This window comes from Cynara cardunculus, assembly GCF_001531365.2.
Source record: "Cynara cardunculus var. scolymus isolate 2C chromosome LG 5, CcrdV1, whole genome shotgun sequence".
Classification (NCBI taxonomy): Eukaryota; Viridiplantae; Streptophyta; class Magnoliopsida; order Asterales; family Asteraceae; genus Cynara; species Cynara cardunculus.
The window spans coordinates 3,590,509-3,612,971 of NC_037532.1; the positions used below are offsets into that span (position 1 = coordinate 3,590,509).

At 37.3% G+C, this 22,463-nt stretch overlaps 3 protein-coding genes across 5 annotated transcripts; 1 reads left to right on the forward strand and 2 right to left on the reverse strand.

The window, feature by feature from the left end:
• The first annotated feature begins 413 nt into the window (after window positions 1-413).
• On the forward strand, window positions 414-4,989 carry LOC112512221 (formin-like protein 1). The gene is made up of 4 exons (XM_025118088.1): window positions 414-1,963; window positions 2,047-2,258; window positions 2,867-3,111; window positions 3,892-4,989. The coding sequence occupies exons 1-4, from the start codon at window positions 414-416 to the stop codon at window positions 4,720-4,722; spliced, it is 2,838 nt and encodes a 945-aa protein (XP_024973856.1). The 3' UTR covers window positions 4,723-4,989.
• Window positions 4,990-9,759: 4,770 nt separating this feature from the next.
• LOC112512671 (acyl-coenzyme A thioesterase 9, mitochondrial) lies at window positions 9,760-14,805 on the reverse strand. Of its 3 annotated transcripts, none has more exons than XM_025118753.1 (6): window positions 14,435-14,551; window positions 14,175-14,255; window positions 12,997-13,174; window positions 11,493-11,959; window positions 11,041-11,169; window positions 9,760-10,058 (listed from the first exon to the last, which is right to left on the reverse strand). In XM_025118753.1, the coding sequence occupies exons 1-6, from the start codon at window positions 14,474-14,476 to the stop codon at window positions 9,903-9,905; spliced, it is 1,053 nt and encodes a 350-aa protein (XP_024974521.1). In that variant the 5' UTR covers window positions 14,477-14,551; the 3' UTR covers window positions 9,760-9,902. The 3 variants fall into 3 exon arrangements, with proteins under 3 accessions (XP_024974521.1, XP_024974519.1, XP_024974518.1); XM_025118751.1 differs by having other exon boundaries at window positions 14,175-14,304; window positions 14,435-14,521; XM_025118750.1 differs by having other exon boundaries at window positions 14,175-14,805.
• Window positions 14,806-16,505: 1,700 nt separating this feature from the next.
• On the reverse strand, window positions 16,506-20,674 carry LOC112512043 (probably inactive leucine-rich repeat receptor-like protein kinase At5g48380). Its single transcript, XM_025117833.1, has 3 exons — window positions 20,570-20,674; window positions 18,020-18,916; window positions 16,506-17,644 (listed from the first exon to the last, which is right to left on the reverse strand). Exons 2-3 carry the CDS (start codon window positions 18,866-18,868, stop codon window positions 16,631-16,633), a joined length of 1,863 nt encoding a protein of 620 aa, XP_024973601.1. The 5' UTR covers window positions 18,869-18,916; window positions 20,570-20,674; the 3' UTR covers window positions 16,506-16,630.
• Window positions 20,675-22,463: the final 1,789 nt, after the last annotated feature.

Below are 22,463 nucleotides of genomic sequence, written 5' to 3' on the forward strand. Positions count from 1 at the left end.
TTAACACTTATAAAAAGGGTCCCACCAACATATCACGACTCAGGTAATTTAAAACTTCGATAAATCCAAGTAAATTTGTGTATAGGAAAGTTGTACATTATTGTTGAAGTCATCATTTATTAATGTTGGCCTCAAAAAACAAAAATTCAACTCAAAAGCTTGGTACCATGGCTGTCTGCCATAGCCAAATAACCTAAAGCTTAGCTGTAAACACACCATCTTCCTGCTACTTTCACCCTCAACAAATTACTGCAAAATCATTCACACACACCCACTGATTTAGCACACATTCATGGAGATTCTCTCTCTCTTCTCCCCACCAATCTTCAATCCAATCTGAAGAAATTCAAGAAATAACAAGCCCACAACTCACAATCACACTTGCATTTACTCGATTCAGGCTACCCATGAAAATGCCCATCTTTTTCTACGTTTTCCTTTTCTATCTTATCTCAATTTGTATAGATTCCGGCGCCGGCGCCACCGTCAACAACCGGCGGACGCTGCACCAACCTTTCTTCCCACAAGACTCACCTGGGGTGCCGCCGGCGTCATCATCTGATGTCCCTTTTACTCCTAATAACCCCACCGATGCTTCAACCCCACCTAATGACCAGCCGTTTTTTCAAGCGTTTCCATCTCCGCCACCTCCTCTGCCGTCGACATCGACTCCCTCCGCCTCTTTTCCCGCTAATATATCTTCTCTCAACCTTCCGATTTCTCCGAAATCGAAACCGGTTTCTTCTAAACTCATTGCGACGGCGGTTACTCTCGTCATTGCTGCCGCCATTGTTATATCGGCGGTGGTTTACTTGCGAGTTCAGAAGCGGAGACGATTTGATCAGGATTCTAGATCTTTGAGCGATGAAAAAACGTATAGATCCGATAGTAGTAGCAGAGTAGTTGTTAGTTGTAATGTTAATAATGGTGGCGGTGGCGGTGGTGGTGATAATAATTTTAATCGGATTCCGAAGCTCAGTCGGCCGTCGCAAAGTAGCGCTGAATTTCTTTATCTTGGTACACTTGTGAACTCTCATGGCGGAATTGATGCGACAAATACAATCGTCCGTGAAAATCGCGGCGGCGGCGATTTGAATTTGCGAAAGATGGATTCGCCGGAGCTCCGCCCATTGCCGCCGCTTGGTAGTGTCGGTGGTGGCGGAGGACGGAGTCAAAGTATTCTTAGGAATACTGGTTTTGAAAATGTGGAGGTTGAATCTTCTCGAGATGAAGAATTCGAGGAATTTTACTCTCCGAGAGGGTCGATCGGCACCGGATCCGGTTCTAGATCGGCGTTCGCTGCCGTGCCGGTGGATAATTATGAATCACGGAGGATAATCGGGTCGGGTTCTTCTTCTTCTTGCTCATCATCAAGTTCGGGTTCTCCGGCGAGGTCCGTTTCCTTAAGTATTTCTCCGCCTGTGAGCTTGAGTCCGATAAGATCACGGCCGAAGTCGCCGGACCTTGTTGCAATTCAAACTACTCCTCCACCGTCTAGCTTAGCTCCTCCGCCGCCGCCACCACCACCACCACCACCACCACCTCCACCTCCGCCACAGCCTTTGTTAATCCCATCTCTGAACATCAGATTAAGCAAAGACAGCTTAGAGTCATCACCCAGATCATCAAATTCATCGAGTGATCAAAACTCACCTCCTCCACCGGCCAGAATTCCGCCACCACCACCGCCGCCGCCACCGAAGCACTGGGAAAGTCGAAGTCCCAGAACTCCATTACCAATTCCGTCGCAACAGTTGCTAAAACCACCAGTTTTAATCAAGCCGGCAAGACCCACATCGCTAATCAACGATCAACCACCGATTTCTCCCATGGAATTGTTGCCGGAAAATCAAGAAAATCATGAAACACCAAAACCAAAATTAAAACCACTTCACTGGGATAAAGTAAGAGCAAGTTCCGATCGTGAAATGGTGTGGGATCAACTCAAATCCAGCTCTTTTAAGTAAGATATCGATTTGTTCTTCAAATTTGTTTCTTTTGTTTCAAAATTTTCTGTATCTAATGATCTAGGGTTCTTAATTACAGGTTAAATGAGGAGATGATTGAGACATTATTTACTGTAAAAACCCCAAACTCGGCTAACTCGAACGAAACTTCTGCAACAAGACGCCCGATTCTTCCGTCACCCACTAGCCTTGAAAACCGAGTTCTTGACCCCAAGAAATCTCAGAACATTGCAATTTTACTTAGGGCACTCAATGTGACAATTGAGGAAGTTTGTGATGCACTTTTAGAAGGTAATTACTTTGATTCAATATCGTTTTAGTTTCTTCATTACGGGTGATGTTATTAACCAAAACCAAATAAACTCGGTATATCCCACCTGAAAGCAGGGTAAACTCGGTATATCCCACTTGAAAGCAGGGTCTACGAGGGGTGGGATGTATGCAAACCTGTCTTTCATTCCAAATGGGTAGGATATGGGAGCAATGGTATGTATACAGGGTCAGGTTCTGGGGAAAATTACAAAAAATGAAAAACTGAGGAACACGCCGGTAATCATTCATTTAGAAACGCTGTGCACATGTGGATACAAATAATTTGTAAGCAATTTGTCCGGTATGCACATGTGCATAGAAACCAAGGAACAACTTCAATTACTTATATGCACATTTGCACATCGTCTAAGATGAATAGTTACCAGGGTGTTCCTCCGTTTTTCATTTTTTGGAGGGTTTTCCCCTGAACCTCCCTCTACGCAAATCTGTCCTCCATCCCAAACGGGTACGGGTGGATCTGGGAGGGGTGGGATGTACGCAAATCTGTCCTCTTGCCCAAAGTCTAGAGTGGTTGTTTCTGTGAGGTGTTTATTAATCTAACGGTTTTAGGATGGATAACTTTACAGGCAATGCAGATACTCTTGGTACCGAGCTTCTTGAGAGTTTATTGAAGATGGCTCCAACGAAGGAAGAAGAACGAAAACTTAAAGAGTTTAAAGATGATTCACCTATCAAGCTTGGGCCAGCGGAGAAGTTTTTGAAGGCGGTTCTTGATGTACCGTTTGCATTTAAAAGGGTTGATGCAATGCTTTACATATCCAATTTTGATTCGGAGATTGAGTACCTTAAACGGTCGTTTCAGACTCTAGAGGTATGTTCCATTGCTATACTTTTACTTCGATCGGTTGTTTGTGGGATTCTTGGGTTGAATGAACCATTTGTCTCTCTTTGTGGATTGAGGATGAAAAATTCTTGACCACATGAATGGAGAAAATTGTTTTAGAACCAAAAGTTCCATGTATATATATATATATATATATATATATATATGTTGTGCGAGAAAGTTTTGAATGAGAACCATGAATATTTTGAGAACCTGGAAACCAACTATTTCATGTATTATTCATGATGAATGGCCTAATATTCATGAAGAATATTCATTGTGAACATCATGCATTTTCATGATGAATATCTATTACGACATTCATCATGAATAATGTATGGATAGTTGGTTCCAGATTCTCAAAATATTTATTTGAAACGGCCACTATGTCGGTATGAACATTACCTCTTATTAGCTAAAAAGATAGTTGTTGGCTAATAAGTTGACTGTTGGCTGATAATAAGCTAGTTGTTGGCCGATAATAAGCTAGTTGTTGGCTGATAAGCTAGTTGTCAACTGAAAAATCAGTTGTTGGCTAATAAGGTAGTTGTTAGCTGATAAGCTAGCTGTTTAAGTTGGTTATTAGCCGATAAACAAGTTATGTCGGTAAAAACTAGTCGATAAGCCAAATGATAAAACATAGCCAATGGTTCACGATATCGAATATCTAATAAAGAGTAAGATTGTTCTATATGTGTTGGCGTATGCCTAACATGCTCGATCTTGATTTTATTCAATTTCTTGTTATAAAAACTCGTCGATTTACAGGTAGCATGTGAAGAACTTCGAAACAGCAGAATGTTCCTGAAACTTCTAGAAGCAGTTCTCAAGACCGGGAACCGCATGAACGTCGGAACAAACCGTGGCGATGCTCACGCATTCAAGCTCGACACACTCCTCAAACTCATTGACGTGAAAGGCACCGATGGGAAAACAACTCTCTTGCATTTCGTCGTTCAAGAAATCATCAAAAGCGAAGGGGCCCGCCTTTCCACCACCGACACCAACCCCGAAACTCCAAAATCCGCAACCACCGATGACACCAAATGTCGGAAGCTCGGTCTTCAAGTCGTCGCAGGTATCAGTTCCGAACTCTCGAACGTCAAGAAATCCGCAGCCATGGATTCCGAGGTCCTTGATAGTGATGTCGTCAAACTCTCCAAGGGTATCGCCAATATCACCGAAGTCGTTAGATTAATCGAAACAACACGATCCGAAGGCGGAAACCAAACGAGATTTTCCGATTCGATGAACGAGTTCATAACGACGGCGGAGGAGGAGATCATCCGAATTCAAGCGCAAGAAAGCGTGGCGCTTTCTTTAGTCAAAGAAATCACCGAATACTTCCACGGAAACTCAGCAAAAGAAGAAGCTCACCCGTTTCGAATCTTTATGGTCGTAAGAGATTTCTTGACGGTCCTTGATCGTGTCTGCAAAGAAGTCGGTTCGATAAACGAGCGAATCGTGATCAGTTCGGCCCATAAGTTTCCAGTTCCGATAAACCCGACCCTGCCGCCGGTTTTTAGCGGATTCCCGGGAAGACAACAATATAGTTCTTCAGACGACGAAAGTACCTCCTCGTTTCGAATATCGTCGTAGGTACAGGCATTCTTGTCGTTTTCGTGGTGTTGTATTCGTATACGTATAAGGTAGAAGATTTTGAACATTACTTTTGGCCTATAGATATATAACTCTATATATATATATATATAAAATATACAGAGGAGATTTTGGAAGAATAAGCACATTTCTGTAAAAAAAGCTTCTTAAAGTTGTTCCGATGCCAAGTTTGGATGGCATTAGATTCTTTGTACCTGCAATTCCTCTGTAAGATATATATGCCATTTCTCTGAATCTGAATCTGAATCACTTCATATCATCTGTGTTTATACCTTTCTTTTCCTTTAATTTGTGTATATTTGTTCATTTTTTTCTAGTTCCGATATCCAAACTCGTTATGCGGGTCGACTAATCTCAGGACGACCACCTACTTTGCGGATAGCCCGGAGTCACCGCTTTTGAACCTCCGTGGCCACAAGGGGATTTTTATTCCTCCTTGGATTTAAACCTGAAACCTCCAGGTACTTTTGACCTTTGGAGCTCAAGCTCAAATCAATCAGACAACACTCTTGTGGTTGAATTATAATGTTTTTCTACTGCTTTAGCGGTTGACACGTGATTTTTGCTTTTAATGTGGATCAAGGGCCTGTAAAGTCATTTGTTTTTAGTCGAATTTCACGAAGGGCTTTTTTTTAAGTTTTTTGGTTAATTTTTAGAGATTTCTCTCTCTCTCTCTCTCTCTCTCCAGGTTTTTGGTTGATGTCCCTTGTATTTCCTAATATACTGAAGTACCCTTCAAAATTTAGCGTGTGCATCTTTCAAATTGTGGATCGATTGAACGGGTGCACTTGACCCTATCAGGGCCTCCGTAGGTCCGCCGCCGATTAGCTTAGGGCATAATGCAGTGACCAATTAATACCTCCTTTTGCATTTTTTTTGGTCATATTATTATCAGCTTAATAAATTAAGAATTATCATAAAAGTGAATTCTATTCATATCCCGTATATAGGATAATACGGGTATGCAAATGAAGTAAGGGATAAAAAATATCTGAGTTATTTATGGGTGTTAAGCTATATACATGATACATGCCTGTTTATATCAGAATCATGTTAAACTATATATTAAAAATGTAAAAAGTAAGAAGTTGTTTGTTTACCTCTTAATAGTTCTATTAAGAGACAACATCTGAATCGTTAAGAGCTGAATTTTGTTTGACAAATTTCTTTTTGCCTCTTAATGGTCCTAAAACTCTCTGAATGATTTTGTATCTTGGGTCTTCCTAAACCATTAAGCGTCTTAATTTCATTTTGAACATACCAAACAATCAGATTTCATTTTACACCATATTATAAAAGTCTATTAATCATTCTGATCATTTAATCACCATGTACCAAATAATAAATGGGAAGTGTTGGTAATGATGATGAGGTAGGAGGAAGTGGCACTGTTTTGGTTACAACCACCAAAAAGTGGTATGGTGGTTGGGTTGAAAAGGATGGTAAAACTGTGGTTGATGGCTGCTTTTTGCATGGAAAGTTCACTTGTTAAGAGCATCTCATTTCTTTTATATATTCTTTTTAAAAAGGGAAAAGTAAAAAATAAAATTATATTTAACTCTAGTAATTCCTTAATTTTAATATTAATTATACTATTAAAATATTAATATATCTTTAAGAAATTTTAAATATATTTTATTTAATATTAATATATTATTAAAATATTGATATTAATATATGTTAATAAAGTAATAATATATTTAACCTCATTAATAACAATACAAGAATATTACCAAAGGGTTTTTGGCTTAACAGTATAAGAGTTCAAATCTCATCAAAAATGAGAAGAGTATATAAGTTTATTTGTTATATTTGTCGTATATAAATATTACATCCTATTTTTTCTATTGTTTTCACATTTTAGAAACAATAAATTAATTAAAAACTCTTTTTTTTCTCTGTTTTTGAAAATCTGTTTAAAAATACATTAAATTGGGGTATCCTATGATAGTATGTTATTTTTATATTATAAGATTTTATTGATATGTAACATCTCAGATTAACTGTACAAGAAATTATCAGTTTGATTTATATTCAAATTTATAGTTTTAAAACACATCTAATAAATAAGTATTCAGTCATTTTAATATTAGATTTTACATGATATCCATTTAATAAAACCATATAAAAAATTAATTGACATGATGATGATGATTGATGCCTTTTTTTACTAATTATAGTAAAATGGAGTAGATCTACTAAAAGCTGTTATATATATATATATATATATATATATATAATGTATGTATGTATGTATACTTAAAAAATGGAGAACACATGCACATGTAGGAGGTTTTGAAGAAAAGGGAAATATAAGGCAAAAACCGACCACATAAAAAAGATATAGAATAATTGGTTTGGGGAACATTTTATCCTCCATGCATGTGCCTTACATATCATCATTGCCTAATATTATATATATAAATATATATATATATATATATGTATATATATATATATATATATGTATGTATGTATATATATATATATATATATGTATTTATGCATGTATGTATATATATATATATATGTATTTATGCATGTATGTATTTATGCATGTATGTATGAATGTGTGTATACTTCTTTTCTTTATACACAAATATATTTTTGTTGACTTGTTCATTATATTTAATTTTTATGTTTTTTATATATAAAATATTTATGTTTTTTTATTTTTATGGTTTCGAAATTATAAGGTTGTTATCCTGGTTTATAAGAAGCAATATTTTTCGTGCTTACAGTTTCGAAATTACAAGATTCTCATCATGATTTGTAAAAACGTTCGTGTTTGATCCCTATGTGACGACTGTTGGAAAAATTCCGTTAAATGAATAGTTTTTCATTCTTTTATCGATTTTCTTTTTGGGTTATATTCAATCGAAAACCACATTACAAAAATAATAAAATCGTTTTTGACCGGGTAAAAGACAAAAAGATAGATAAAAGGACAAAAATGCCCTTCATTTAATGAAACTTTTTAATGGCCGTTACTAGAAAATGTTTGCAAACTACAATGACAATCTTCTAATTTTAAAATTGTAGGAACGAAAAAATGTTACTTCTAACAAAACCACATGGACCGAATCTGTACTTTACTCTAATAAAATTCTAAAAATACCGTGAAACAAATGATTTTTTTTAACCAATTAAAATACTAAAATTACCACCTTTCTTGTCGTTTTTGTTTAAAACCGATGATTTGAGAAGTCAAACTGTCGTTTTTCTTTGTTAGCAGAAGAAAATATGTATACCGCACGAAGGTTGAATACCAAACCGTCTTCATAGCTCAAAGTATAGGTGGACAAACTGGTTCATCGATTGGTCTTTGTACTAGTCTTGATCTCTAGCCTGTTTAAGTCGGTCCTTTTCATAACCGGTCTCAATCCACACCGGTCTTCCGGCAAAAGAATAGAGATTTTGCGTAATTGGTTGGACCTATATCCTAACCGGTCCCTTTTTTTTATATATTAATGTATTGATTATTCTCTTTTGGTCCTTTATTATCTTCTAGAACATCTTCAACAAATTTTTTAAAATAAATATTTTAAAGATTTTTAGAGATTCTGTTGGGAAAAAACATAATCTTCTAAAATTCATATAAATTATTTAAAAGCCACAAATAAATAAAATACTAAAAAAATCATAATTTCTATCATAGATAGATTAGGGTTGCACATAGGTTGAGTTGGCTGGGTTAAATGCATTTGCTTATCCCAACGAAATGTTTACGGTTTGAAAAATCTCAACCCAACTCAAACTTAAAGTTCTCTCGCTGATCTGTCGCTTCCCTCGTTGATCCGTCGCTAAAAGTATCCGTTGTTGATCCGCCGCTGAAAGTATCTCTCGCTGATAGCATTACCTACGAGCATTTGACCGACGGACTATCAGCGACAGATCAGCAACGGGAGACCCTTTTAGGGACGGATTTGTGAGGAAATTTTCCCTTGCTGATACTCTTCATTTTTGTTTTTGATACTCTTTCATTTTTGTAGCGTGCGGGTTGGGTTGGTCGGGTTGAAACTCCAATACATCTTTTTTTACAATCTAGCTAAATGTTTATGCTGAAACGAAGTAAAATAAAAACGAGAACATACATAAAAGGTGGACAAACTCAATTTTTTTAAAAGTTTATGCAAATAAAAAAGTAAAATTACAGTTAAAAATTGTAATGTGATTCTGAATATAGCTAATTACAGGTTGGTCTAATAATTAGTATATATATTAATCAAAAACTTAACAATCATAGTAAATCCATAGTATACGGGTTCATCAGGTTGTGTTAGGTTCAAATTATACTAACCCAATTCCGACACAACATATAGGGATGGTGATTTTCCCCGACCCGGTGGGGAACCCGGTTCACCCGACCCAAATGGGGACGGGGATTCCCCGCTAAAACGGGTCCCAAGGCCGGGGATCCCCGGTAGACTCAAACCAGGGACGGGATGATAATCCCCGTACCCGTCGGGGCCAAGGGGACGTTACTACAAACCGGGGCTGGGGATTACAAAACTCGCCCCGTTGCCATGCCTAGTTTGACCTGACTTTGAATCAACTACATGTCAGGTTACCTCGGGTCGAGCTTTTTTGGGCTTTTTCAGATCGAGTCGACCAAGTTGGTCGGTTTTTTGAGCACCCCTCGGACTAACCACTTTTGGTAGAACCAATTCGCAACATGTCCGAAAAAATTGCAAAATTGGTCCGTACCAACAATTCCCGAATACCCTATCCTACCATATATAAATATTATATACTTTAGAAAAGAAACAATCATTGTTTTTTTATTAACCTGGATATCCGACCCACTATGTGAGCCGACTAATCCCAGGGCGACCACCTGCTTTGCAGATAGCCCGGAGTCACCGCATTTGAACCTCCGTGGCCACAAAGGGATTTTTATTCCTCATTGGATTTGAACCTGGGACCTCCTGGTACTTTTGACCTCTGGAGCCAAGCTCAAACCAATCATGTACCACCCAATCATTGTTTTCCAATTCAAGAATCGTTAAATAACAGTTAGAATTCAAGAATCTTTTAATCTGATGTTAGTTGCTACATTATTTCCTCTGCTGCAACTATCAGAACCAACAAACTTGATCAAAAAAACACCTTTTAACCTCAGAAACTCACTACTCTCTAATATCAATGGCTTTCCAAATTCAAGCACTTACCTGAGAATCGGCATCCATACGCTCGAGGATCCTACGTGCTTCCTCTTCCGTGGCTGGAACCACTTTACGTATCTTAAACCCGTTGTTGTCGTTGGCCTTCGCCTCTGAACGGACCGTAAACGTGAAGTAGAACGTGTTTGAAACCTGCACACAAACAATTGTAATCTGGTTGTGGCAATCTTTTAAGGTGCGTTTTTGGTATGTGGGGACAAGACGGGATAAGATAGAACAAAACATGTTGCCTGACGTTTGGCGTGGCATTTGACTGGGACAAAACTAAGTGGAACAAGAATCAGGCGGATGGGACAGGATATGTAAATTACCAAATTACCCATGTCAAATTAAAACCATAAAACCTTCCGCAATTCTGTTACCCGGTTGCCTCACTTATTGTGTTTTTTTGCAACAAAAAGTCAAGTACGATATTGATCAACCACTCTTTTAGGCACATAAAAAAAGTATAGTCGAACCTTTCGACAACGATTCATCGACTTTTACAAACCATAGTACTTGCCTCCTTTTTGTTGTAAACAAACGATCATTCTTGTAAAAAATGTCAAGAATACACAATTTTAATGAAGACGTAAAAACGTTAGAAGATTTATCAAAAAGTTGTTCTTTTTTGTTGGTAACAGTCGGTGTCTGGGCCAGCTTACACAAGCCTCAACTAATCCCATAGAGCCCTAAAAATATCAGCCAGAAAAATCCCCGGTGGACTTGAGGAGACTAGAACTGGCGACCTCTAGGTAAGTCGCAAAGGGTTTTTGTAAAGAATAACCAAGACTAGAGAGAAGTAGAGTAATTTTACACAAGTCGAGGGTCTTCCCAGATAGTCGCTCTACTCTTTGGCGTAGAGGTCAGGTCTGTGTACTTTTTGGGATAGAGGTCAGGTTTGTGTACATCCTCCTCCAATACCATACTTCTAAGTGGGGCTTACCGGGTGTGTTTGATTTGGTTTGGTTTATTTCCATAATCGGCTATTCTCGCTAATTATAGCGTTCATTTGATGTTTTTACAAGAACGCTTGTTAGTTAGCAACGAAAAAAATGATTCTTAAATGAAAGCATAAACTTATGCTACAAACAATTTGGGATTTAGGCTCATAAAGTTTGAGAAGGAAACAGACCTCACTAGACCTTAGCTCGGGCCTTGTAACATGAGCAACGACTTCAACGTTGATTAGAGGTTGCTCTGCATTGTCAAATTCCGTATACAATACACACGACTTGAAACGTAGGAAATCACCAACATCCACCTGAGAAAACAAAAATCAAATGTCATTTTAAACAGAAAGCAGAAATAAGAAATGTGAGAAACTAAACCGAACACAATAAAGAGCCCACTTCGGATATTCCGACACTTAAAAAGTGCTCCTGATATCATTAGGATCGATAAGTGCCTACTTTCCAATTATACCTTTAATCATGAGATCCAGATACTCATTACTCTCTCTACTGTTAAAGGTAAAATTGTAATTTAATTAATTAAAAAATATAATAATTACACATTTCTAAAACTACATGTCTTTTTTTATTGTGGACATTTAGAGGGAGTAATGTTTAGTGAAGAAGCACTCACGGGTCTTAGAAAATCGACATGATCGACTTCAAGAAAGTGTGGCATCAATCCGGCAAAAGTGTAAGCGGTCGAGAAAGCCAACTCAAACGCTCGATGCATCAAGAACCCGCCAAAAATGCGGCCGTGGATGTTCCGTTGTTGGGGCTGGCAGATCAACGAATTTTCAAGACGGGTATCTCTAAGAAGAATGCTGTCTCGGTTTGCCAATGCGGGCATGTCACAGAAAATACGTCCTTCGGCCAACAACGAATCAAGTCGATCTTTTTCTCCATTCTCGACCCCTTTGCTTTCTCCTCTTTTTAATTTTTTCATTCGGTTTCTTGCATCTGCCTCTTCATAGAGCAATTTCTCTGTTTCCGTTTCTGGTGAGAGTCGATTCACGGGAGCTGCTTTTCCAGTTTTGGAATCACGGGCCACAAATATAAAGTTTGCCGTTAGAGCTATTGATTCCGAAGTGTCAGCGCCATCTACAAAACCAATATTGTTATGTCAAAAACGTAAGATAGATTTGATGTTTCTAAATCACTCCCTCCGTCCCAAAATAAATGTCCACAATAAAAAAGCACACAGTTTTAGAAATGGGTAACTATTATATTTTTAGTTAACTATATGACAAGTTTACCCTTAATAATAGAGGGAGTAATTAATTTCTCCATTGAAGTCTATCATTTTCGGGGGTGCTTAGTTTACCCCAGGGGTAGCTCAGTTGGTAAGACTCAGGCTTGCTCGTAGTGATCCACTGGTTCGAGTCCCCTCAGGGCCATAGAAGTTTGTCCGGCTGTTAACTTTAGGGCCCATGGGATTAGTCGATGTGGGCACAAGCTGACTCAGACACCCATAATTATAAAAGAAAGAAGCCGGTTATTAGACCCTGGTTTATATATATATATATAGACAAAGGATCGTGTGAGAATAGAAGTTAAGGTGAGAAGAGTAAGAAGGGATCTAGACCCTTGATCACTTTTAATCTCGCCCCCCACCCCCATGAATTGCGCTTATCACATGAATTGATCAGGTGCATCTCGGTGCACCGCATTTCTCACCATAACTTTCATTCTCACCGGAACCCACCCTATCCGTATATATATATATATATATATATATATGAGGCTTAATCATTTGAGAACCCCATATATTGTGATAAATATGAGAACTATTATCGTGAGGTATTGTTTCACATGAGTTTTTCCATCTAAGGCTAGAATTTAACATATTGATTGACATACATTTGTTTCACAGTGTTCTTTTAAATATGTATTCGGTTCACAATATGAAACTTTTTAGTTGTATTTTTTGTTTCACAAACACATAAAAAATGTTCACATTATGAAACTGAAACAAACACATTGGAGAACGATATATGTTAATCAATACACTAAATCCAAGCAGTAGATGGAAAAAGATCATATGAAATAGCACCTGATGCACCGGTTCTCATGGTTATCACAATTTTATGGGTCTCAAATGAAGGTCCCCCTATATATGTGTGTGTATGTGTATGTACCGTTTGACAACTGGGTGACTTCAAGTTGAACCTCAATGGAAGATCGCCCAACCCATGTAACCGCACCCGCCATTTTGAGATCACCATCAACGCTAATTGTTCTCTTGAGAACCATTTTGTCAACAGATGCAGTAACCAGCAACAGGGGCCTTGTTATGCTATCATCATCAGAGCAATGCTAGATCCGCAAGCAAAATATACAAGTTACCGATAACCGGGCAGCAAGAAACTTATATGAACAATAACAAAATCCATAAATACGTCAACTAATAAGAGCTTATGTTGCTCAATGTTCATTAGCCAACTCGTTAGAGTGAAAAATGAAAACAGAACAAGAACTCTTTTGAGATATATCATTAATCCACTTAAAGAATCCAAGGTTTAACCATAAAGCTGAAGCTAGAAATTTGCGGTTCCAAAATGTTAAACACAACACGATAGAACTACACATTTCTAGCTACAATAGAATGATAGTCCCACCTATGTTAATCCAAATAAAACTGCAAAGTTTGACTGCGATCGTCTAAAGTTTTAATTTTCGGCTAGTGTAGAGTCGGGGGTCTTCACAGAAACAACCACACTACTCTTTAGGATAGCGGTCAGTCTGCGACTCTGCGTACATCCCACCGCCAGAAACCTCACCTCTACGTGGGATATACTAGCAGGGTCATGTGAAGGTGTACCAATGTGAGATATGGAACAAGCCCCAAAATTTTTGGGGCCCAATTATACATGTTTTAGGGACCGTCTGTTAGCAGCTTAAAAAGCTTAATGGGACTCGCAACTTATTCAGTCAGCTATATATGATTGTTTGGTAGTGGTTTAATGATACAGAAAGTGACTTATTCAATAAGCTAGTAGGTGGGGAGCTTTATGGTGAAAGCCAAGTTTTTTTCCAAATCTGCCTCCGGATTAAAAAACATGCTCCTTATATCTATGAAAAACCCTCCCAAACAAAATCCGTCCCAATCTATACCACAGACAGCCTTATCCATACAGAACTAAATATTGTATTATATATTTGTTTCAACTACAGAATGAATGATATGAAGATGATTGCATCTTTTTGGCTTCCAATCCATATTTCTACATTCAATTTCAATTTAAATTCACACACAAAAACCCTGGAAACACAAAAAGTGAGCAGCAATTTGCAAACATAGAATCAAAATTAGTACCTTAACTGAAATGGTTCCAGCTAGGGCATCAAGATCTTCAAGCAATTTCCCAATTCGAACCTCATTCCATGGATCCCTATACTGTTCTCTCAATATATAATCAGTTGAGAAATTATACAGAATCGTAGTCCTGCTTTGAGACGGAACTCTTGTGAGCAATTCGCTTTGTGGAGGTGCATCTTTTGGTGGATCAATAAGACTTTCGAAGATTTTTGACCTAGTTTCCCATAGAGCAGCGGTGACAGGAGAATGATACATACCTGGCCATAAACTGAGTGGCTTTCTGAATGAAGAGTTTTCATTATCTCCCTTTGGAGTGCTCTCAAATGGTGAAGTGAAAGTTGAATTGATTTTGATGGTGTTGAACTCCATTTGATGTCAGAAAGGGTTCTCGATTATGGGTTTTGGATGAATCGGAGAAAATGATGGTTAGATTTTACAGAAATTTGATGGAGTTCTTGTAGGAAATCGATCATGGAAGTGAGTTTTAATTAAATTGATCAAGAAGGGGGGTTCGATCGGTGAAGAATCGAGAATGATTTTGTAAGTCCTCCAATTATGATCGAATTACTTTGAAGGTCCTCCGGGTCGTTTTCCAAGGCGATCAATGCGATGTTCATCGCCATTATTAGGTGCCCATGCCTGTTTCGTCATCGTTTTCAAAACTCAATTCTCTAAGGGGCTGTTTCGCGATTGGTTAATGGTCTGACGCATATTATTAAGCTCTCATGATACAGTACAAAATAAAATTAAATTGTTACCGTAAAATGAAATATAATTGTTTAGTAATTGTATACAATGAAATTAGGACTTTTAATGGTTAAGGGAGATGCATGATACAAAATCAGAGAGTTTTAAAACCATTAAGAGGTAGACTCTTTTTTTTTTTGGCAAACAAGATTCATCTTTTAACGATTCAGATGTTGCCTCTTAATGAAACTATTAAGAGGTAAACAAACAATCTCTAAAACACTTGTGTGTAATAATCTATTAGAACCCATCGACTATGATCGGATATTCAATTGTAATTGGATAATGTTGAAAATTTCAATATCCAATTTGGATCGGTTGGTTCTTGAATTATAGTCTAGAATTGACCGAACCGACCAACATTCAATTAACCATACGATTACCATCCAACTATCATCCAACTATTTGTTTTCTATTTGCTTAAATCAAAATTTGATTTGTGTTGGTTTTTGAATTTTTAGCTTTATTTGTATCGATTTTAACACATATTAAAAGTGATTAATTAATTTATTTCATTTTTTAAAATTTGGATTAAATTAGCACATTGGATGGATCTAAACCGATTGGATCATCCACCGGATGTCAAATGGATCCAATCTAGTTAATATTGGTGGGATACAATCCGGTCTGATGGATATCCAATGGATGAAATCGAACCAATCCAATCATTCATTTTGATTGGATTGGATCAATTGTCCAATGTTAATCGGATTAGATCTATTAGCATAATCTAACATCTAATGGATGATTGGATCGGTTCGGTTTTCCTCATATTCATTGGATATCAATCGATGAAGAAGTCTAATAAATTAACGGGTGCCTAAATAGAATCACCCTATTATATATATATATAATTTCTTTTAAAATGTGTATTGAAATTATAAATTATAGTTATTTTTAATATCTAGCAATGTTCTAAATGACGTGAGGCGAGATCTGGAGTGATGACGAGGTCAAGCCTCAAGTCTTACAAGTTACGGCGAGATTAAGACGTTTTTCAAGGCATACCTTAAGACGACTTATATATTTGAAGATGTATACATAAACATGTATTAGAAATTATTCATATGGATTTCCATATGAATCTGTAAATATTTTTTGAAAAGTGTGAGAACTAATTATTTACAGCAAAGGTGAAAGATCGTGTGAGAAAGAGAGTTAATGTGAGAAGTGTAAGAAGGGATCTGAACATTTGATAACTTTTAATCTCAAACTCACTCACGAATCGCGTTTGATACAGGATTGATCTGGTGCATCTCATCCTATGATCCTAATATGCATCCAAGGATGGAGATCTATTCTTAACTCTCCTAACTGGAACCCAACCCTATCTAAATATTCATAAATATCATGCATTTTCATTATTCATGATATTTATCGTGAATATCGTTACGGTTCTCAAAAGAACCTCTCCCTCGTTACCGAACCATCATCAATCATATCCTTTTAGGGGCTGTCCGCGCCTTCTAGAGGGGGCACAATGTCCCCCTTCCTCGATAGGCTCGGTGTAGTCCCGAAAACCCCATTGCTTCAAATACATATTCATATTTCTCTAGAAGTTCTATTACATACACAAAACCGAAAACTTATGGTTCTTCCACCGATATATATATATATATGCGTATACGCTATAACATTTATTCAAGCACGACGAAGAACAGATAATTACATATAGCTTACACGATCGCTTATACATACCTTATCGATCAGTGATGTTCACGTACATCGCGAGAAACGATTAATTCTATGTCATCCGTATTGGCATAGTTGGTCGGCATCAAAATCTCGTCATCGGTAGTGAAGTGGTAATGTTGGCCGATTGCCCGTAAAAGCTGGTACACTTCGAACATCGTTGGCCGCTCCTTGTGAGCGGGCAACACGCAGCTACACGCGACTTTAAGGACCTGAAATACCTCGTTATCGTATCCCTTTCCAACTAGCGCTTCGTCGATCGAATCTTGAAGCTTTGATTCTGTGGAAAGAATGGAAATCCATTCGACCAAATTACCCTTGAAGGTTTCGGGAGCTTTAGCTACACGGGTCGGTTTCTCGCCGGTTACTAACTCGAGAAGCACCACCCCGAAGCTATAAACGTCGCCTTTCGGGGTGGCCACGAGGGTTCGTGCGTATTCGGGTGCAACGTATCCAATATCGCCGAACTCGCCATTCACGAAAGTGCTCAAATGAGTGTCGACCGGGTTCATAAGCCTCGCAAGTCCAAAATCGGAGATTCTCGGCTCGAAGTCTCCGTCCAATAAGATGCATTTCGAGCTTATGTTCCGATGGATGATCCGAGGGTTGCAGTTATGATGGAGCCACGCAAACCCTTTGGCAGCACCAATCCCAACTTTTAACCGTAACCGCCATTCCAACCGTTTTCCATCATCACCCATGAGATGCAACTTATCATGTAGAGTCCCATTCGGCATGTATCTGTAAACTAAAAGCCGTTCCTGTTTCGTGACACAAAACCCGAGAAGCGGAACGAGGTTTCGGTGCTTCACGTTTCCGAGCGTCGACATTTCCGACGCGAATTCCTTCTCCGAATGCTGAGTGTCTTGCAATCGTTTGATCATGAGCGAACTTCCATCTTCGAGCGTTGCTTTGTATAACGAACCTGTTCTTCCTGATCCAATGATGTTGTCTTTGCTAAAGCTGTTGGTAGCCTTCATGAGATCACTCAGTCTCATCTTCGAAACCGGATTTTCAAACATCGATAGCTGCAATTCGATCAAAAGTTAGTAAATCTGATGCAAAAATGAACAATTTGCTTAAAAATAGACTAATTTGTCGGGTCCAGAAACGTAATCCATATATTATGATAACCGTAAAAACTTTTACCTTAAGGTATCTTTTCACATAATATTTGGAACCCTTTTAACTCTCTTTTTAAAATAGACACATTTATAGGGGTCTACCATCACCTAGAAACTCCAACTAGGTGGTGCTAGACCTGCTCTGATACCATGTTAAAATATACGGAACCCTTTGAATCTCTTTTTAAAAGAGAGTAGAATCGAGGTTCCTACAGATAAACAGGTTTAATGGTCTGTGTCTAGCTGATGTGGAACTCCAATAGATATGAATCATCTTGCCTTGATCGTTTTCGCTCCTTTGATACTTCTAGCCCATTTATTTCCATCTGGATCTTCTTCTTTCTTTCTAACGACCTTACGCATAAGGAACACCATACTAACACCTACAACCAACGCAGCAATGGTGGCACCGCCAATTGCGGCCCCAACGATCACCCCCGTGTGGGTTTTCTTCGATCCCGCTTCACAAGGATCCAGCGGACGTCCACATAACCCAGGATTTCCAGCATAGTTCTCTTGCGTGAAAGTAGAATTTATAAATGTCGGAACCTGTCCCCATAATCCATTATTAGCAACGTTGAACTCCTTAATTCGATTAAGTCCGCCCAATTCCAGAGGAATCTGGCCCGTAAAATGGTTGTTTTCGAGCCTAAGAACGTTAAGAAACGAACAATTTACAATGCTCGCCGGGATCTCGCCGGAGAAGTTGTTGGATGACAGATCAAGAGACGTTAGAAAAGGAAGAACATTCGACATGTTAGAAGGGAGCGGCCCGTTCAAATTGTTACTCGACAGATCTAATCCCGTCATCGAGGTGCAGTTCTTGAGTCCAGCGGGTATCCCGCCTTTCAACCCCATATCCGAAAGGCGGATATTTAGAACTTTGCTTTCATCGGGATGCCAACAATCAACACCCGTAAATCTACAGATGAACCCTTCGGTAACGTTATTGAAATCCCACGAAGATAACAGGTCTTCGGGATCTTCGAGTGATGCTTTGATGGATCTCAAGCAATCAATATCACTTTGAACAGCATTGCTGCAACTGACGGATATAAGTACGATTAAGAGACACAAACCAATAATCGTTCGGCTATTCAGTGTCATTATCATCCAGATACGAGCCATTATATTGCAGATTTACGTATAGGAAACCTCGGTTATGAAGAAACAAACCTGAAAAGAAGCAAAAGAAACAAGATATGTTCAGATGTTTGAATCAAAAACCGAAACAATGAAGATAAAGTACTTGACTTTCTACTAAATTTCCTGCAAACATGAGGGCTTGTTTGTTACCTCTTAATAGTTCCCTTAAGAGGCAACCTCTGAATCATTAAGAGGTGAATCTTGTTTGACAAAAAAAAAAAAAATTCGGCCTCTTAATGGTTCTAAAACCCTCTGAATGATTTTGTATCATGGATCTCCTTTAACCATTAAGAGCCCTAATTTCATTGTACACAATTACCAAACAATTATATTTCATTTTGCACTATTTCATGAGAGCCTCTTAATCATTCTGCACCAAACCAAAACCAAATGACACGATGGTTCGCGATTTTAAGACAAATTATGCAAACGCAAATGGCAAATAGCATCAAAATGCAACGTACTTTTGTTCGAATTCTATTTTGACATTAGTTACAAAACCTTCATTTTGATATCTCAATTTGTGACATCTCAAGCATTTAGGTACCTAACTTAGATAAGGTAACGCATGAAAATGTAACGTACTTTGTCCGATTCCTATTTTGTGTACAAAACCTTCATTTTGATACCTCAGATGTGACATCTCAAACATTTAAGTACTTAGTTTGCATTTAGTAATGCATGAAAACACGTCGTTTCTAAGAATGAGGTATTTTGAGACAAAATTATTGAAACGCTACTTTGGTCCGATTCCTATTTTGTGTACGATGTACTTACAAAACCTTCATTTTGACACCTCATGTGACATCTCAAACATTTAAGTACCTAGTTTACTGGGTTTTTTTTTTATTAACCTGAATATCCAACCCGCTATGCGAGCCGACTAATCCCAGGGCGACCACAAGCTTTGCAGGTGGCCCGGAGTCACCGCATTTGAACCTCCATGGCCACAATGGGATTTTTGTTCCTTCTTGGATTTGAACCTGTGACCTCCAAGCACTTTTGACTTTTGGAGCCAAGCTCAAACCAATCAGGCACCACCCTTGTGGTTTAGTTTACAGTTTACATATGTATCGCATGAAAATGCGACGTACTTTGGTCTGATTCCTATTTTGTCTACACTATACTTACAAAACCTGCATTTTGATACCTCAAATGTGACATCTCAAACATTTAAGTACCCGGATTACATTCGGTGACATATGAAATTGCAATGTTTTTTATGAACTAGCAATTTTGAGACAAATTATGCAAAATAAATGCTGACAAAACCATTTTTCTAGAAACTTCCGTTGGAAAATCGATCATTATCGCAATTACTTGCTTACAGAATCAAAGACCTAATTCAAGAACAAAGTCACCAAGTGTTATCGATCTTCATCACCTAAACCTCAAATTCAAAAGCTATTCAGTACCCTTTTCACAATACCTAAACGAATTGCAAGAACAATCAGTAAGCCAATCACCCAGCTGAAAGATCATAAACCCTAATCAAACAAAAACTTAAAAATCAAACCCCAAAACATCACAATTCACAATACCCCCAATAAAATTAACGACAAACCAAGAAAACAAAACAAAATCATCGACTCTTAACAATAAAAAATTCCTGCAAACCAACAACCAATTACGCATAAATTGAAGAAAAACAGCAATTAAGAGGGAAAGAAATGAGGAATTTACAGAGTGGGATGCTTCAAGATCTTGAACAGGATGAAATTGTCGTACATGAGTGGATGGGGAGAGAGGCAATTGTTGGCAATCGGGTCAAAGAAAGAAAAGCCATGGTTTTGAAGGTTGAATCGACAACTGAAAGGGGGGAAGACGACTAATAATGGGGGGGGCGGGGGGTGCTTGACTAGCAGTTGTTTGTTACTGTTTGGGTAATTGAGGGGGAAAAGTGAAAAGCGTGTGAAAGCATGATTTTTGGGGTAAAATGGAATGCAATTTGATGAATGACGTTTGACAGCATTTCGATAATGTTTCGAAGTTATCATCATTTTTATTTTTAAGAGTTGTGGAGGATTTTTTTTTAGAGTTAGTTAAATAGTTTGGTGAATAATGATTTTTATGATACAGTACAAAATGAAATATAATTGTTTGATAATTATTTATAATAAAATTAGGATGGTTGGATGGTTAAGGGATGTTCATGATACAAAATCATTCAGATAATTTTAGAACCATTAAAAGGTAGATTTTTTTTTATCAAACACGCAAACAAGATTCACCTCTTAACAATTCAGAGATTGTCTCTTAATGAAACTATTAAGAGGTAAACAAACAACCCCGTAATTAGAGAGAGCTTTAATTAGAGGGTTAGAACATCTCCAATAACTATGCTAAAATTTCTCTAAAAATAAAATTCAAAAGTGTTAATCATAATGAATGAACTATGATAATTTTTCACATATATTCAGATCATAATAAATGGACTCTCATTATTTAACATTGTTACTTACTTACCGCGTAAGATTTTTAGTTCACCGAAATGGTATTATATGCAACAATTTACCCGGTAAACACTAACTGTAGTAGGAGTCGTCGTCATCACTTATGGGGTAAGACTTTGGGTCATTGTCTTCGCTCTTAGCCGTAAGATTATTGGTCATAGTCAAATTAATCATATTCATCGGATAAGGTAATTTGACTTGTTAATGCTTATCCGGATAAGTGTTTGGTAAATGTCATTTAACCTATAAATAAACATATATTTATAATTAAAATAAAGTTACCCAAAACTTAAAAAACTAGTTATTATAACTTTAAGTTGCATTAAACAAATAATCATTTCAAAAAGAATGTCTAAAGATTTTGATTTTTTATGATCAAAATAATTAGATTTTGATAAATATGTTAGAAATTGGTCGACAAATTTGATTTTTAAAAATAAATATAAATTATTAACATATAACTTTTCATTATTTTTATTATAAAATATGTATTTGTCTATTTTTTTTATGAACCTGGATATCTAACCGCTATGCGAGCCGATTAATCTCAGTACGACCACTTGCTTTACGGGTAGCCGAGAGTCATCGTATTTGAACCTCCATGGCCATACGGTAATTTTTATTTCTCATTGGATTTGAACTTGAAACCTCCAAGCTCTTTTGACCTTTGGAGTCCAAGTTCAAACCAATCAGACACCATCCTTATGATTTGTATCTGTCTATCTTTACATTTTGAATGGATAAATATATTTGTATTGTTATCAAGGGTTAATTTTAATCATAGAGTGGTATGTTAGTGGAAATGGGATGTGAAATTTGAATGTGTGTGGTATACGAGTGGGGGTAATAGCACAACACCAATATAAAGTAACGTTTCAAATATGTTATGATTTTTAAAGAGCATTATAGACGTTTAATCATAAACTGGAAAGCTGAATGTGCGATACAGAAAAATGTAAAAAAATATCTGTAAAACGAATTTGAATCGTTTCAAAGTTATTTTTAATCTTTTAGAAATGGATTATTTATTATATAGGATTTTTAACAATTTCAAATATCTTGTTGTTTATTTAGTTGATTGATGGTGTATCTGAGAATGGCAGTAGATATTTTTAAAAACTGTG

Coding starts and splice junctions, on each gene's coding strand:
- LOC112512221 (XM_025118088.1), top strand. CDS start 414: ATGCCCATCTTTTTCTACGTTTTCCTTTTCTATCTTATCTCAATTTGT. Junction 1,964..2,046: donor CTCAAATCCAGCTCTTTTAA/GTAAGATATCGA, acceptor TCTTAATTACAG/GTTAAATGAGGAGATGATTG. Junction 2,259..2,866: donor TTGTGATGCACTTTTAGAAG/GTAATTACTTTG, acceptor ATAACTTTACAG/GCAATGCAGATACTCTTGGT.
- LOC112512043 (XM_025117833.1), bottom strand. CDS start 18,868: ATGGCTCGTATCTGGATGATAATGACACTGAATAGCCGAACGATTATT. Junction 17,645..18,019: donor AAGGAGCGAAAACGATCAAG/GCAAGATGATTC, acceptor ATCGAATTGCAG/CTATCGATGTTTGAAAATCC.
- LOC112512671 (XM_025118750.1), bottom strand. CDS start 14,546: ATGGAGTTCAACACCATCAAAATCAATTCAACTTTCACTTCACCATTT. Junction 11,960..12,996: donor AGTCACCCAGTTGTCAAACG/GTACATACACAT, acceptor TTGGTTTTGTAG/ATGGCGCTGACACTTCGGAA. Junction 11,170..11,492: donor ATGTCGATTTTCTAAGACCC/GTGAGTGCTTCT, acceptor TTGTTTTCTCAG/GTGGATGTTGGTGATTTCCT.